The following is a 16,494-nucleotide window of genomic DNA, read 5'->3' as shown; positions in this document are numbered from 1 at the left end:
TTTATTTATTTGTATTCTTTCTCAATAAAAAGTAAAGTAACATAAGTCTCGTTGGAGTACGTAAGCAGAGAGGTTAACAATTATAGTTAGATGGTAGGAAAACCCCTTCTAATAGTGAGTCATTCATTCAATGGCGGCAAAGCCTTGTCGTCGTTACCATGAAACTAATAAATCGATTAAACTTGCTACACTTTAGTAATTGAATGCATAATTAAATAGCTGTAGATTTAATTATGCATTCAAACACCAACACTGAATACTGCAAATTCGCGAGGATTATGAAATTTTGAAAATCCCCAGACGAACCCTTATCGGATCATCGTTAATAACTCAGAACTATTCGCTTTCAAAGAAAAGAAATCGCTTTATAAACGGTTTAAAAGTTACGATGCTACAGACAGACACTTTAAACTTATATCAGGCTCTTTTTTATTTAATTCAGAGCGAGCATCGAGTTAATATACTAAGACACTATTTATTTACCTGTTTCGTTCAACTGCGGCGAAATCGCTCCACTTCATATTAGTATATTGCTACGAGCAGCTTTTTTATTCAATGGCAAGTTAGCCCTTGAGCACAGAATATTCAAAATTCATTTATTTCAAGTAGGCTCAGTTTACAAGCACTTTTGACACGTCAGTTGACTATTTGTAAAGATTCTACCACCGGTTCGGAAGGCAGGTTCTGCTGAGAAGATACCGGCAAGAAACTCAACAGTTGCTCTTTTGAAAAAGTCATACAGTATTACAATTTACATTTGATAACAATTACTGTTTACATTTCTTATAGTTTTACTTCCTTAAGGAACATATTTTACATATGTATTGATTGATCTTACTTGATGTTAAGAAACGGTTTCTACACGACATCGTACTGGAACGCTAAATCGCTTGGCGGTACATCTTTGCCGGTAGGATTGTAAGTAGCCACGACCAATGCCTACCACCAGACCAGACCTGAGGTACAAAAAAAAACGGTACGCCTCTGAGGAATATTTACGAGGTAGTGGTATCTCTGCGATGTCTAGCAGTTCTTTTGCTTAAGTGATTTCTGTTCCGAAGCGCTTCTCTAGTACGTAGTAACTCAATGTTAGCGAGCTGCCGAAGTTTATTTGAATTATTTCTTTTACTTACAATATTTTAAGGTCCTTCAAGTTCTGGAAGTCGCTCTGGAACACTATGCTGATGTTGTTGCCTTGCAGGTCTCTAGAACCAAACAAAAAAAAAATTACACGTTAGCAACTTTCATAACGTTAAATGTAGAGAGGAGGAAATAACTAAAACTAGCTAATTGGGAATTTCTTTTTTTATAAGGAAACCTGCATACCAGAGAATTTTCTTAATTCTTTGCGTGTGTGAAGTCTGCCAATTGGGCCAGCGTGGCTTAGGCCTAACCTCTCTCATTCTGAGAGGAGACTCGAGCTCAGCAGTGAGCCTAACTAACTAATATCTATACTAATATTATAAAACTGAAGAGTTTGTTTGTTTGATTGAACGCGCTAATCTCAGGAACTACTGGTCCGATTTGAAAAATTCTTTCAGTGTTAGATAAACCATTTATAGAGGAAGGCTATAGGTTATATATTATCTCCCTACTCCTACGGGAACGGGAACCACGCGGGTGAAACCGCGCGGCGTCAGCTAGTCTTTTTTATATATTTCACACGTTTGTTTTAGGAAATAATATTAATATTTAAAACCGCGTGTAATATATTTTAGCAACGCTAACCTGGCACCAGCATCCACAATGATAATGTCATCTGGAAAGCTGCTCACGAACGAGTGTATGAACAATAACTTCAGTACGTGCTTGTATATGCAATGTGCACAAAATATTAACGCTTTGCGAGGTTTTCGCGTAGCATATCCAACTGAGAGCAGTTATAGCATTGGATATGACCTCTGCATTCGATTCGGAGGGTGTAAAGTTCGAATCCAGTCCAAGGCATGCACCTCCAGCTTTTATTACGAGAAATAAACTACCTTCAACTTTTAGTTATTTGCATTTTATGAAATTAAATATCACGTGTCACAAACGGTGAAGGAAAAACATCGTGAGGAAACCTGCACACCAGAGATTTTTTTTAATTCTCTGCGTGTGTGAAGTCTGCCAATCTGCATTGCGCTATCGTGGTGGACTATTAACCTAACGCCTCTCATTCTGAGAGGAGACATTTAATAAAAACAGTTGTTTTCACATCACACACAGACACTTAATTAATTTATTTATATGTTTTGTTGATGATATTATTACAATTTTAGTGATGTTGTAACCGGATGCAGTCTTTAAGAACAGTAACAGGCAAAATATGACTCGACGCCCATACCGGGTGCTGTAAAGGCTGTATTGGAGATAAACTTTATGTTTTACGATTACATTAAAGTACATAATGTTAGTATATGTTAACTTAACAATGGGGAACATGGATTAAGTCATTTTAACCGGATTTTAGAATTGAGGTTGTTTTCAATATGGCGCAAAATAATTTGAAAAATAAAAACCGAGTTTTAGACTATTGCCTGTCTGTCTGTCTGTCTGTCCGTGGTTTTTTGTTATTCGGGCATCACGCTGAAACTACTGAATGAATTCAAATGAAACTTGGCACTAAGGGCTAACTATACGAAATATAATGGGATTCAAAAATTTCTAAAACTCAAACTTTAAAGTGGTGAACTAGGGCTTGAAAGTTTACATTGATTTCATTTTTTTTTTATTCTTTACAAGTTAGCCCTTGACTACAATCTCACCTAATGGTAAGTGATGATGCAGTCTAAGATGGAAGCGGGCTAACTTGTTAGGAGGAGGATGAAAACCACACCCCTTTCGGTTTATACACGGCATCGTACCGGAACGCTAAATCGCTTGGCGGTACGTCTTTGCCGGTAGGGTGGTAACTAGCCACGGCCGAAGCCTCCCACCAGCCAGACCTGGACAAATTAAGAAAATATCAATCTGCCCAGCCGGGGATCAAACCCAGGACCTCCGTCTTGTAAATCCACCGCGCATACTACTGCGCCACGGAGGCCGTCAGACCACGCGGACGAAGTCGCGGGTGTCCGCTAGTTACCAAGTATAAAATCAATGCTTATGTAATTTTTCAGCACATGGTAGGAAGGAACTGCATTGAAGGTAGGGACTTTTGTATTTTGTACAAAAAAAAATATCTTAATATTTACTGGACACCTGTACATTAAGATTGGAAATTTTTTATTTTGTATGCTTACCCTAATTTAAAGCCTGAAGCAGCCACTGTGTACGCATCACTAGCTGAATATCAATATAAGTGCCAATTATGGTATCTATACTAATTATAAAGCTAAAGAGTTTGTTTGTTTGACCGCGCTAATCTCAAGAACTACTGGTCCGATTTGAAAAATTCTTTCAGTGTTAGATAGCCCATTTATCGAGGAATGTTATCAGCCATATTTTATCCATGTATTCATGCGGGAACGGGAACCACGCGGGTGAAACCGCGAGGCATGTACTAGTCATTGATACGGATGATAAGGCAGTCGGCGGTAGTTACGCCCCTGGTACGTATAATGCCTACCCTAATCAAAAGCCTAGTGCAGCCACTATGTACGCATCAATAGGTAATACACTAGCACTATTTCCCTGCTCTGCTCGGCACGCCCGGTGCAGCTGAACACGTAAATTAAATCTTCGAGCCCGCAATGCGCGTTGGCGCCGCGCCAAACACAGATGCATCGCAGGGATTCTGGACATGCCATGTAACTGAAGTGTTGGGTTCGAGCCCCAGTTTAGGTCAATCTATATTACTAATACTAGCGGACGCCCGCGACTTCGACTGCCTTTAAACCTCCTTAATCCGGCCCTGTCGCAAAATCCGTTCTTAGTGGACATGTACTAAAATAGTATGACATACTCTACAGGGCAGGGGAAAAAAGCCGTGATAGCCCAGTGGATACCACCTCTGCCTCCGATTCCGAAGGGTGTAGGTTCGAATCCGGCCCGGGGCATGCACCTCCAACTATGCAGTTGTGTGTATTTTTAGAAATTAAATATTACGTGTCTCAAACGGTGAAGGAAAACATCGTGAGGAAACCTGCATACCAAGGAATTTTCTTATTTCTCTGCGTGTGTGAAGTCTGCCAATTCGCATTGGGCCAGCGTGGTGGACTATTGGCCTAACCCCTCTCATTCTGAGAGGAGACTCGAGTTCAGCAGTGAGCCGAATACGGGTTGATAACGAAAACGAAAAGAGTGTCATATATGCTTAAAACTTAGCGGGCGCAGCTAGTCTTCAAATTATAAGCATTAAGAAAACAGCTCTTAGGGTATGACAGCCAGATCTGGATCAATTAAGAAAAGCTCACTCGGCCCAGCCGGGGATCGAACCCAGGACCTCCGTCTTGTAAATCCAATGCGCATAACACTGCGAAAAAGTCACTTTACAATCACCAAATTGTCTTAGTAAGTTAGTTTTAAGCAAAGCTCACTTATTTCCCCATTTAATTCAGTTATCTACGAACCTTGCCAAGTCCCTTGGCTCCCTTCCAATACCGACACTTAATTATTACTTATGGCTTTCAGAAGCTGCGTAGCTATTTATTAGGGGGTGAAATAGGGGGTGGAAACGTATTATTTAATAAACTCCATCCCTTAACTTACGGGGAAAATTCAATTTCTTTTTACCTTAATACTGAAGAAATTTGTAATGTGTGTAATTACTTGGGCATGCTTTACAACATTCTGTGATGATTTTTTTTATATTTAAAATAATAGGGATGATGACAGTTTTTTAAATTGTATATAAATGAAGAGTATACTAATAGTAAAGCAATTTTGTAAAAGTAACAGGGGATCTGCGATCATTACTTTCGGAGCTACAGGGATTTAAAAGGTCAGATTTGCGGCGCTGCCGCGGATCCCTGAAAAACGCTCCATACAAAATGGCACGAACTAATGACGTAGGTAATGACGATCGTTAGATTTGTAAGTGCGTTCAAACAAAATTACTAATATCTTTGTTATTTGAGCGTTTATGTTTATAGTTCATATATTAAAAAAAGTCACATTTAATGTAAGGAAGCTAAAATTGTATGAATTTTCATCTAATTACAATAAAAGATTTTTAATAGATTTTGAAATTTTATAATCTCATTTATTTTGCAAATATCCAGACAATCTTTGCTTTTTATGTATAAATTAGTTAACATTGACCTTATTTGCCCGAATGTATCATAAAAATCAATATATTTAAACCTAGTCATCATCCCCATTCTAGTTGCTTTTACCTTTTTTTTCAATATTCCTTTCCCCCTTTCATTGAGTCTTAAGAGTGTGCAATATGTAATTTGGTGGTTACAAATGGTTCTGGATCTCAGATTCTGGAAAAGTTAGGAGCCTGATATTTGGGTAAATGATATTTCAAAGTGTTAGCTTCGTTATGACTATACAAAATACACAAGTTGTAAAACTTTTCTCGATAGATTATTTTTTTGAAAAATACATGTCTTGCTCACATTTTGCTTTCAGTCTCAGGAAAAGCAAACTTATTTTCTTAAATTTTTGTTTTGTATAGAAAAAAAATTAGGTATATATCTTGAACATGGCCATTTTGTTTTTCGTTATGTTGTTTAATTTACTTGCAATTAGGTAAAAATGGTTTTGGCGCTCACGTCATAAAATTTGCGTCGCGCGTCAATCGCTCCGTGCTTTTCACTCACGTGAAAGTCATAATTCGGCGTCTCGCTTGCGCTTCGAATTTTATCCATATCGTACCGACGCGCTGCGCGCTCTTAAAGACTGATACACTCCGCGCCACTAAAGAAGTCCCATAGACGCGGCGCTAATGTCTATTGGCGCTTGTTGTCATGTGGTAATGGCGGTGTTATTGTCATATTGTAAGGCGCTGTCAATTTTAGTTCAGGTTTTAGTCGCGGACTTCTTTCGTGGCGCGAAGTCTAGGAGTATGTACGATAGTAGTCACAGAGGCTTTGGCTGGTGGGAGGCTTCGGCCGTGGCTAGTTACCACCCTACCGGCAAAGACGTACCGCCAAGCGATTTAGCGTTCCGGTACGATGCCGTGTAGAAACCGAAAGGGGTGTGGATTTTCATCCTCCTCCTAACAAGTTAACCCGATTCCATCTTAGACTGCATCATCACTTACCATGGTGAGATTATAGTCAAGGGCTAACTTGTAAAGAATAAAAAAAAGAGGGTGAACATTTTTAGGGTTCCGTATATTAAAAGGGGAAAAACATTATAACATCAAACTTTGTTGTCCATCTGTTTCTCTTGTCAAGATCAAGACTCATTGTTTAGGTTTTAAGTGGAGATATCGAATTAAAATTTAAACCATACTATACTCAGGTCTACGGTCTCAGTAAGTAGAAAATCATACTTCTAACATGTTAAATTCAACAAAAAACGCATATTTAGACACTCTCAAGTGACATATCTCTACACTCTCAATCAAAATTCATTGTGGAGGATTTTGGAGAGTCCAAACCACAGGAAGACGCGTATAAATAAAACACGTAATTATTGTTATGTAGAGGTGCGATCGCTTCAGGCTTCGGGAGTGAAGTGTGTGAATCATTATTGGGGTGCTGAATTATATGGCATTTGAAGCGTCCGCATTCCCTTATCTTTATTGCAGTTATAATGATCAGTATGAAGGAGACAGAATTACATATACAAAGGAGAAAGCATTACATTAAAGAGTGAGATAGCAATATTGTTAGAATAGTACAGTAAATACATAAGACTGAGACAATATTACAATTAGAGAGATACAGCAATATAGACTATGATAGTTAACAAATACATGGCTATAGAGAGTAATGTGGTATTGTAATAAAGTAAAGATGATTAACGATGTATGCTTAACACTTTTAAATTACACATCTGTATATTTATTTATATACATTAATTGCACTTATATTATCTAAATATATATATATGAAGCAATACAATCACATACATGTATACTTAAAGTACTTAGTGAACTACGGATACATTAGGAAGTACGGATGAACCTAACTAAGTAATCTAAGACCTACTTAACATCGACTGTATTCTTAGCTATATTAATATGTACATTAATCAACGTATCGTCAACTAGAATTAGTTCCCTAACAATTCTTAACATTCATACTTCCAGTTTATCTAGAACACGGGTTCGTACTAATTAAAAAATCGGCAAACAAATCACGTCTGTCATATGGAACATCTCTTAAATATTTATTTTACTAGCTGACGCCGCGCGGTTTTACCCGCGTGGTTCCCTTTCCCGTAGGGAAAATGGGGCTAATATATAACCTAAAGCCTTCCTCGATAAATGGGCTATCTAACACTGAAAGAATTTTTCAAATCGGACCAGTAGTCTGAGATTAGCGCGTTCAATCAAACAAACAAACTCTTCAGCTTTATATATTAGTATAGAGTATAGATTCTGTTTTTAGTACAGCGGCAATAACCTACAACCGCCAAACTATCACGGTTCATCAAATTAAGCCTTTGTAATGGGGTCCTGTTTTTAAAAACGATTACGGAACCCTAAAAATGCCAACTATTGTTAATATATTTCAATCGAGAAGTCGAAGTAAATCAAGCGAGAGAATTCTAAGATCTTAATATTTACTCTGCAAATACTAAATAATTATTACCTACAAGCATTTAAAATCGTATCACGTTTTAGGGTAATAGGTTCTATTCTCGCTTGGTGTTTATTGTCTGTCTAGACTGAAACAATAAACTCGACTATTTAAACGTTTTATGTTGCCATTGTTTTTATTGGAAAATAGGAAAATTAATTTTTTTTACTATTTCACTTGCGTACCTTGACCTGCGCGGTTGGTTTATGGGTTACCCTATGGGTTCGAATCGCAAAGCACTGGGTTCGATCTAGGGTTGCCGACATTTTTTGAGAAAATTATAGTATTTTTCAGATTTAGCCATAAAAAATATAGACGTTTCAAGGAAATATAGTAATTTACGGAATAAATGAAAAAAAATACGTTGATTTTCATAGAAACTACCTATATTTGTTTGGATTTGTTGCATTTTTCAGGTTTTTTGGCTAAAATAAGTGTTATATTAAATATGTTTTTTCATATGCAATTTTTAAATGATTGAAAATCAAAAGCTCGTTTTTGTAGTTTCCGATAATATGCTATTGCAAAATTTGTTTGTAAAATTTCAAAATTAAAGATTTGTTTGTTAGATTGGATTATGTAACAATGAGTCTTTCTTTTGTCTCAGATATTTTCAGACAATTTTCTCATGCCAGAGAAGTTTTTTTTTAATTTTTTACAAGTTAGCCCTTGACTACAATCTCACCTGATGGTAAGTGATGATGCAGTCTAAGATGAAAGCGGGCTAACTAGTTAGGAGGAGGATGAAAATCCACACTCCTTTCGGTTTCTACACGGCCTCGTACCGGAACGCTAAATCGCTTGGCGGTACGTCTTTGTCGGTAGGGTGGTAACTAGCCACGGCCCACCAGCCAGACCTGGACCAATTAAGAAAACCTCAATCGGCCCAGCCGGGGATCGAACCCAGGATCTCCGTTTTGTAAATCCACGCGCATACCACTGCGCCACGGAGGTCGTCAAATATATGTTATAATGCTATAATACTATAATGCTTACCCTAGTTGATATTCCTCTGCACACCACTGCTGAACCAAGTCCCTACCCTCAATTATCATAAATTCCAGCATTAATCCTGTCTATTACTCAGGATGTGTGTGTCAGTTTTGTCAGTACAATTTGTCACAAGATCAGCTGACATTATCAATAGAACCCTCTTCTGCCCCCCTAGCCAAGTGGCAAGTCGATTCCCTTTCTACGATCGCTAACGCTTCGAAAACTAGAAAGATGTATGGGAATGACATTTGCTATCGACAGGTCATGTGATCAAGATCTGTCATTCCTATATTTTTTCTAGTTTTCGAAGAGTTAGCGATCATAAAAATAGAATCGGCGTACCACTTGGCTAGGGGGGCTGTTTTATTGATGTCAGCAAATATTCGTTTCTTAAGATTTGGTGCAAAAATAAAACAGTTTTCGCTTTTCATACTCTTTTTTTTGCAGCAAAATTAACAGTTTTTTTTCTAAAATGAAAATTCATTAGGCTTAGTTGACATGTACGTTTGACTATTTGTACTGCCACCCAGTTCAGAAGGCGAGTTTAGAAGGCGAGTTCAGAAGGCGAGTTTATAAGGCGAGTTCTTTTAAATCTTTGTCTTATAGAATTTTCATATCTAAGCCTTATAGGTAATGAGGTAAGTTTATTACTTACGATTTAACTCAAAAACTACTTGATCTATTTTAAAAATTCTTTCAACATTAAACTCTACATCTTCAGCTAGTAACATAGTTTATGTTTTAGCGCCGTATTTCCATTGAAACGGAATTTACGAGAGTGAAACTGCGCGGTATTTACTATCTACTACTAAAATAGGAAGTGGTAAAAAGCGAGAAATTACATGCTATGAGAGAGATTCGGAGGAATTTTGAAAAAAAGTCAACTTGATTTTTAACGGCCTCTTTATCGGCAATATTTAAAACATTTTTTTTGACTTTTCCGCCGTTAGACTTCTTTAATCCAGCCTTTCTCCCGTTTTCCCAACATTTCCCTTCACTGCTCTGCTCCTATTGATCGTAGCGTGATGAAAAGTATACTATAACCTGCTCAGGAGTATGAAGAATAATTGTACCAAGTTTCGTTAAAATCCGTCGAGTAGTTTTTGTTTCTATAACGAACATAAAGACAATATACAAAAATTTTACTGATTGCATTTTTGGCATCAGTATCGATCACTTATCACAATGATAGTTATTTTGGAAATATATTTCATGTACAGAATTGACCTCTCTACAGATTTATTATAAATATAGAAAATATAAACAAAGACAATTTACTTTCATACAACAAAACGACTAGCGGCATCTAGCTATATACAATTCCGCGGAGTACACCATAGTTTCCCCTAGACGGCTATAAAGTACGACATGACTCCATGAAAACAATATCATCCACACAATTTGCCGTAACACGCGACCCCATAAAGAGGTAATATGGGGTTCGGTTTACCAATTTACGTTTGGTAGACCTCACGGGGTAATATTATGGTATGGGGTTGGTCACAGAGTTACTAAAATATAGACATGACAAAAACAAGTTTTGTATCTCTATCAATCTCAGACCTACTATTGGAATTGTCTTTATCATTACAACCCATAATCGGCTCACTGTTGAGCACGAGTCTCCTCTTAGAGAGAGGGGTTACGCCATAGTCACGCTGGCCAAATATGGATTGGCAGACTTCACACACGTAGAGTGCACATAACTGAAAAGTTGGAGGTGCATGCCACGGACCGGATTCGAACCTACGCCATGCCACAGACATCATCATCATCATCATCATCATCATCACGCCATAATCGAAGGCAGAGGTCATATCCACTAGGCTATCACGTCTCTCTATAGAACTTGTCATCATCATTATCAACCCATATTCAGCTCACTGCTGAGCACGAGTCTTCTCCCCTCTTCAACCATGAGAGGGATTAGACCAAAAGTCCACCATGGCCCAATGCGGATTGGCAGACTTCACACACACAGAGAATTATGAAAATTCTCTGGTATGCAGGTTTCCTCACGATGTTTTCCTTCACCGTTTGAGACACGTGATATTCAATTTCTTAAAATGCACTCAACTGAAAAGTTGTAGGTGCATGCCCCGGACCGGATACGAACCCACACCCTCCGGAATCGGAGGCAGAGATCATATCCACTGGGCTATCACGGCTTCCTGAACCTGTATTGGAGACGTAATATACCATTTTTACTATTTGAACGTAGAGTGCATACCCTAGTTAGAAACCATGTGCACGCCGCTGTTAGAGAGTGAGAAGAGTCAACTAACCCCAAGTATAACACGATGTGGAACACAGGATGACGAATTCTAAATATACATCACAGCAGCTGTGGAAGCAGCTGTAAGCGGCAGGTGTGAGGCGAAGGCGGCAGCCAGCAGCAACGGGTCGGCACTAGGGCGGCAGTGGGCGGCACCAGAGCGGCAGTAGGCGGCAATAGGCGGCAATACTCACAGGCGGTGCGCGTCGGGCGGCAGACGACGCGGCGCGTGCAGCAGTCGGCGGCACCAGGGCGGCAGTAAGCGGCAGTACTCACAGGCGGTGCGCGTCGGGCGGCAGACGGCGCGGCGCGTGCAGCAGTGCGCGCAGTCGGCGGCACCAGGGCGGCAGTGGGCGGCAATAGGCGGCAGTACTCACAGGCGGTGCGCGTCGGGCGGCAGACGGCGCGGCGCATGCAGCAGTCGGCGGCACCAGGGCGGCAGTGGGCGGCAGGAGGCGGCAATACTCACAGGCGGTGCGCGTCGGGCGGCAGGCGGCGCGGCGCGGCGCGTGCAGCAGTGCGCGGTGCGCGCAGTCGGCGGCAGTAAGCGGCAGTACTTACAGGCGGTGCGCGTCGGGCGGCAGACGGCGCGGCGCGTGCAGCAGTGCGCGGTGCGCGCAGTCGGCGGCACCAGGGCGGCAGGAGCACGCCCAGGGGCAGGCGGCAGCGGCAGTGAGCAGCAGCAGTGCCGCCAGCAGCAGCAGCGTCGCGCGCCGCATGGCTGCGTGTGCTGCGCTTACGTCATCTGGAACAATTCGATTCGTTAGCAAATAAATATTTGTATCATTATCATTAAGCATATAAGAAGAAAGGGGATATGGAATTTTCACCCACCAAGCGGGTACAATGCGGGTTGGCGGGCTTAAAATCAAAATCAAAAATCATTTATTTCAAGTAGGCTCAGTTTACAAGCACTTTTGACACGTCAGTTGACTATTTGTAAAGATTCTACCACCGGTTCGGAAGGCAGGTCCTGCTGAGAAGATACCGTCAACTCAACAGTTACTTATATTTGTGTACTTCGTGAATTACGGCATTATCTATACCGATGGACGAGCATTGTCTATCGAAAGATGACTTTCCAAGGCGGTCACGATCCTCAGTCATGAGGGACCGAGTGAACAGAGATTTCAATATTATTTAAAAAAAAATTAATAAAAAAAAATCAACTGACTTCAAATTAAGAGCTACATGAAAGAACACAATCTGAAAAACTTTTATCTTTATGATATTCTGTCATTACTTGAATTAATACATCACCGGTTTAGCACCGCCTTCAAACTGATCAGTAGTTAGAATAATAATACGATTTTATTTTTCGCTTTTTAGTTTGGTCGGTACGTTTTATGTTTTTGAAGTCGGTTGAATTTTTTTTATTTGTCAATTTTTAGAGTAATCATACTACGAGTACATTTAGATGTAAACAAGAAAAAATCCCCGAAGGTATGTTGCTCTGTGTAGTCGGGCTAAAACCCCCAATGACAGTCACAACCTACATCTAGGTGAAAAGTCCTCATCAATACAAATTAATCAAGCCCAATCACAAGATAGCTACTATTAACTCAAAAGGTTTGTAACTAGCCGCGGTTCTTACGATTTTAGAAAAAAAACCCTAGTCTATTCTCTGTTCACACCAACAACGCAAATCTGAGAACATGCCGCAAAAATAAATTAGTTAGATTGACAATATATGCCAAGAGTTATTCTTGTATGGCAATAAAAATATATAATAAACTTCCTCATAGTCTAAAAGAGATGCCCTGGTCAATATTTAAATGTAAAATTTACAATTTATTATTTAAAAAAAATGATATTATGACATTCAAGATTATTTTATGGACATGGATATTTTGTAATTGTGACATTGTATTATGTAATTTAGTTTTTTTTTTCTTCGTTCAAATGTATTTAATTATTTAAGATAATTCATACACCAATTATGGTAAAATGTATAAAGGCTCAATTCTATAAATGTATCATCAAGTTAAACCTACATTTTCATGAATAAAATATCATTCATTCATTCATTCAAAGTTCCCCTCGTTTCTCCAGGATCCCATCATCAGATCTTGACATGATTACTATGGGACCAATGGAAAACAAACCCTTTCAAACAAAAAAGTAATTTTTCAAATCGGTTCAGGCGTCTACGAGTAATCGGTGAACGTACGATGAATTGATAACCTCCTCCTTTTTTTGAAGTCAGTTAAAAAAACGTAACAAAACAATAATTTCGACATACGTTATAATAAAAATATCAAATAACCAATGATATTCTTTGAAGTCACTTACGCAGGTATCTGTAAATAGAACATTTACCTCTAAACGGTTATTACGTAAGTGCATCGTTATGATAAAGAGCAGACGCAGATAGCCGCAGCCGGGAACCGAACCCGCACTTATGGGTTATCGCACTCGGATGTGAGTGCTGCTATTTTTACAAGCTTTCATTTAACTTGCAACGTTTGTATGGATCTTTAAAATTATTACCGAAATCTGTAGTATAGTTAACGATATTCACGAATTTTGCGGGAATCTTGAGTTATTCGGGAATTATAATAATAAATAAATTAATTAAACAAATAAAAAAACCCGACTGCATAAATTATACAAAGTCCAGAAGTGTAGAAAGCAATTAGAAAACAGTCGGCACCTATTATATTGATTAGAATGATTTTCGTCTACATTATTTACAGGTCCCGACTGTTTTCTAATTGCTTTCTACACTTCTGGACTGAGCTTGTTTTTTTTCTTTTCAGTTTTTGATTTTGATACCCATGTTGCAATAGTAAAAAAAAAAAATTTCACCTCGAGTCTATAGCGTCTCACAATCGTCTTGTTGGTTTTTTTTTAATTTCACCTATCTAAGAACACTTGGGTTATTAAGACAAATCTAACGATATCTTAATAATTACGTAAATCCGTCCAGCGGTTTGGAAGATATGAGGTAATAAAGAATATTACATACATACATACATACATAACCCTTCTTGCAGTCGGGTAAAAAATAAAGTTTAAAAACTATAACCCGAATACGTAATAAGGGGTCTAAAAAGAATAATTGTATAACCCCATACAAATCATTGACAAACATGGTACTTATTTTACGTAAACGACATAATCATCCATCTACCCGTGATCTCATTAAAACAAGGACCTTCCCACGTTAATTGCCTCAACTCAATTAACAGCCATGAAAACGCATGCCTCAATTTCACCGAATCCAAATTAAAAAAGAACAAAGAGCTGACTTCCAAGCCCTAAAAGATGAAAAGAAAAAAAAAAGAATTAAACCCATTGAGCTGTCAAACACTATTGTTCGAAATTTGAATTCACACCTGAATGCCTTTGTGTCAGTGTCACAGATAATATAATATCGCAACTGTTGGAATGGCGCCATTCGATAATGTTGCTTATGTAGTAGAAATAGAATTGAACTTTGTTTGTTTTATATATAGTTGAGGATTAGAGATCCGTATAATATAGAAAAATCATTTCTTAATAGAACACGTAGCTAACTGAAAGCGAATACATTTGATTCTCAACAATATGAAATAACAAGCACTTTCGAAACGTCAGGTAGTAATGTTATAAGATAATGGTGATAATAATCAGTCGAAATCTCAAAATTAAATTTACGGAGGTTTGAAACTCCTTGGTCCGAGAAGAGCTCAGCCAGGTTTTTTTCTTTTTTAGTAATATAGTAGGTAGTCAGTCATGTAATACATTTCATTTTCAAGTTATTTTGTCGTATAAATAATCATTAACACAATACGACTTTTTTTATTTGCGTTTAATTAAAACTTGGAACTTATTGAGAGACTGGCCAGTGGTTTCATGTGGCGGTTTATTATAAAAATGTTTGCAAGTACTTCTAAAAGAATTACTATTTTTTGTAACTTAGTGTGGTGTACAATAATTTCATTTTTTAACCGACTTCCAAAAAGGAGGAGGTTCTACGTTCGGCTGTATGTATGTTTTTTTTTTTTTTTTTTTTTATGTATGTCCAGCGATAATTCCGTCATTTGTGGACCGATTTTGAAAATTCTTTTTTTGATTTGAAGGGTTTGATTCCAGGGTGGTCCCATTTTTTTCATGCTAGGATCTGATGATGGCATCCTGGAGAAATTGAGGGGAACTTTCGAAAATTGTAAGGACGGCTAGTGCGTTTGTTAGTGTTTCCATAAGGTATTTTAAACCACTACAATTTTATGAAGGTCTGGAGTTGGTCTGATGATGGAGCCGAAACACAGACGATGGAACTCGTCAACGATTTACAGCAGGTACCTTTTGTTTGGGCTTGATTAATTTGTATTGATGAGTACTTTCCACCTAGATGGGTTGTGACTGTATTAAGGGTCTGATGATGAAGACGAAGGACAGTTAAGGGAACTCCTCGACGGTTCACAGTAGCTACCTTATGTTTTGACTTGATAATTTTGTATTGATGAGAACTTTCCACCTGGATAGGTTGTGATTGTATTAGGGGTCTGGTGACGAAGATGAAGGAGAGTTAAGGGAACTCCTCGACGGTTTACAGTAGCTACCTTGTGTTTGAACTTGATAAATTTTATATTGATGAGAACTTTCCAACCATATGGATTATGACTGCATAGGGGGTCTGGTGATGAAGACGGGGGACAGTCACCTTTCACGTTTTTCTGAATATTCATATTACGTGTGGATAAAGGGGGAGTGATATTTTGTATATGAGTTAAGGTAGTATTATAATATTAAAATTGGGATTATAAGACTTAGATACTTATTATAAGAAAATAACGTTTCATTTGTGTTCACACTCAGTAGGTGTGCTAACACTAAAAATTAAAAAATAAAAATTTTAATTAAAAAAAATTCAACCGACTTCCAACTCGAAAATTAACCTAAACTAAAAAGCAAAAAATAACATCTTACCTATATGCTACCTTCTGATCAGTTTGAAGGCGGTGCCAATCCAATGTCATGTTTTAATTAAAGCCGTTTCTGAAAGGACCACAGAAATTTTGTAATTTAAACGGCTTAAATTAAAACATCACTGGCTTGGCACCGCCTTCAAACTGATCAGAAGGTAGCATATAGGTAAGATGTTATTTTTTGCTTTTTAGTTTAGGTTAATTTTCGAGTTGGAAGTCGGTTGAATTTTTTTTATTAAAATTTTTTTATTTTTGACAATCGGCTAGTAAATTATAAATGGGGTAGTACGGAACACCGTTAAATATTGCAACTCGTGCAAGCATAAACTCATATTTTCTAACTAAAATACAAACCAAATAAGATATTTTCGAAAAATAAAAGGTTATTTTCGTAAATCCGACATTTCAATTATATGTCAAGTCATAAATATGCTTTCTGAGAATGTGACTGTTTGTCTGTCTGTCACAATCACTCGATGTGGGTCAGTTTGAGCTACCGCGTGGTTTTGTTCATTTTTGAAAACAAATAAAAGGAGAAACAAAGACTTTTGTTTTTAAAATAAAAGGATTCGACTTTGCAAAGACAATACCTATGACGCAGTTGTAAATACACGGCATTGTAACTGAAGACTTGGGTTTGATTTAAGTTTAGTTTAATTTAGAAATTTATTGAAAACTAGCTGACTCGGCA

The 16,494-nt window shown here is 38.1% G+C and overlaps 1 protein-coding gene across 2 annotated transcripts in view; it reads right to left on the bottom strand.

Annotated features, from left to right (window-relative positions):
- Positions 1-16,494, bottom strand: part of LOC112045687 (protein slit) — a 142,527-nt gene that overhangs the window by 79,096 nt on the left and 46,937 nt on the right. For both annotated transcript variants that reach the window (XM_052889563.1, XM_052889564.1), the window contains exons 2-3: positions 11,452-11,635; positions 1,134-1,205 (exon numbers count right to left, since the gene is read on the bottom strand). In XM_052889563.1, coding sequence (XP_052745523.1) covers positions 1,134-1,205; positions 11,452-11,609 — 230 coding nt within the window. In that variant the 5' untranslated portion in view covers positions 11,610-11,635. The remainder of the gene's footprint in view (positions 1-1,133; positions 1,206-11,451; positions 11,636-16,494) is intronic.

This window comes from Bicyclus anynana, chromosome 26, assembly GCF_947172395.1.
Source record: "Bicyclus anynana chromosome 26, ilBicAnyn1.1, whole genome shotgun sequence".
NCBI classification, from domain to species: domain Eukaryota; kingdom Metazoa; phylum Arthropoda; class Insecta; order Lepidoptera; family Nymphalidae; genus Bicyclus; species Bicyclus anynana.
Note: the sequence above shows the minus strand (reverse complement) of the source record. Positions and strands in the feature narration are given on the sequence as shown.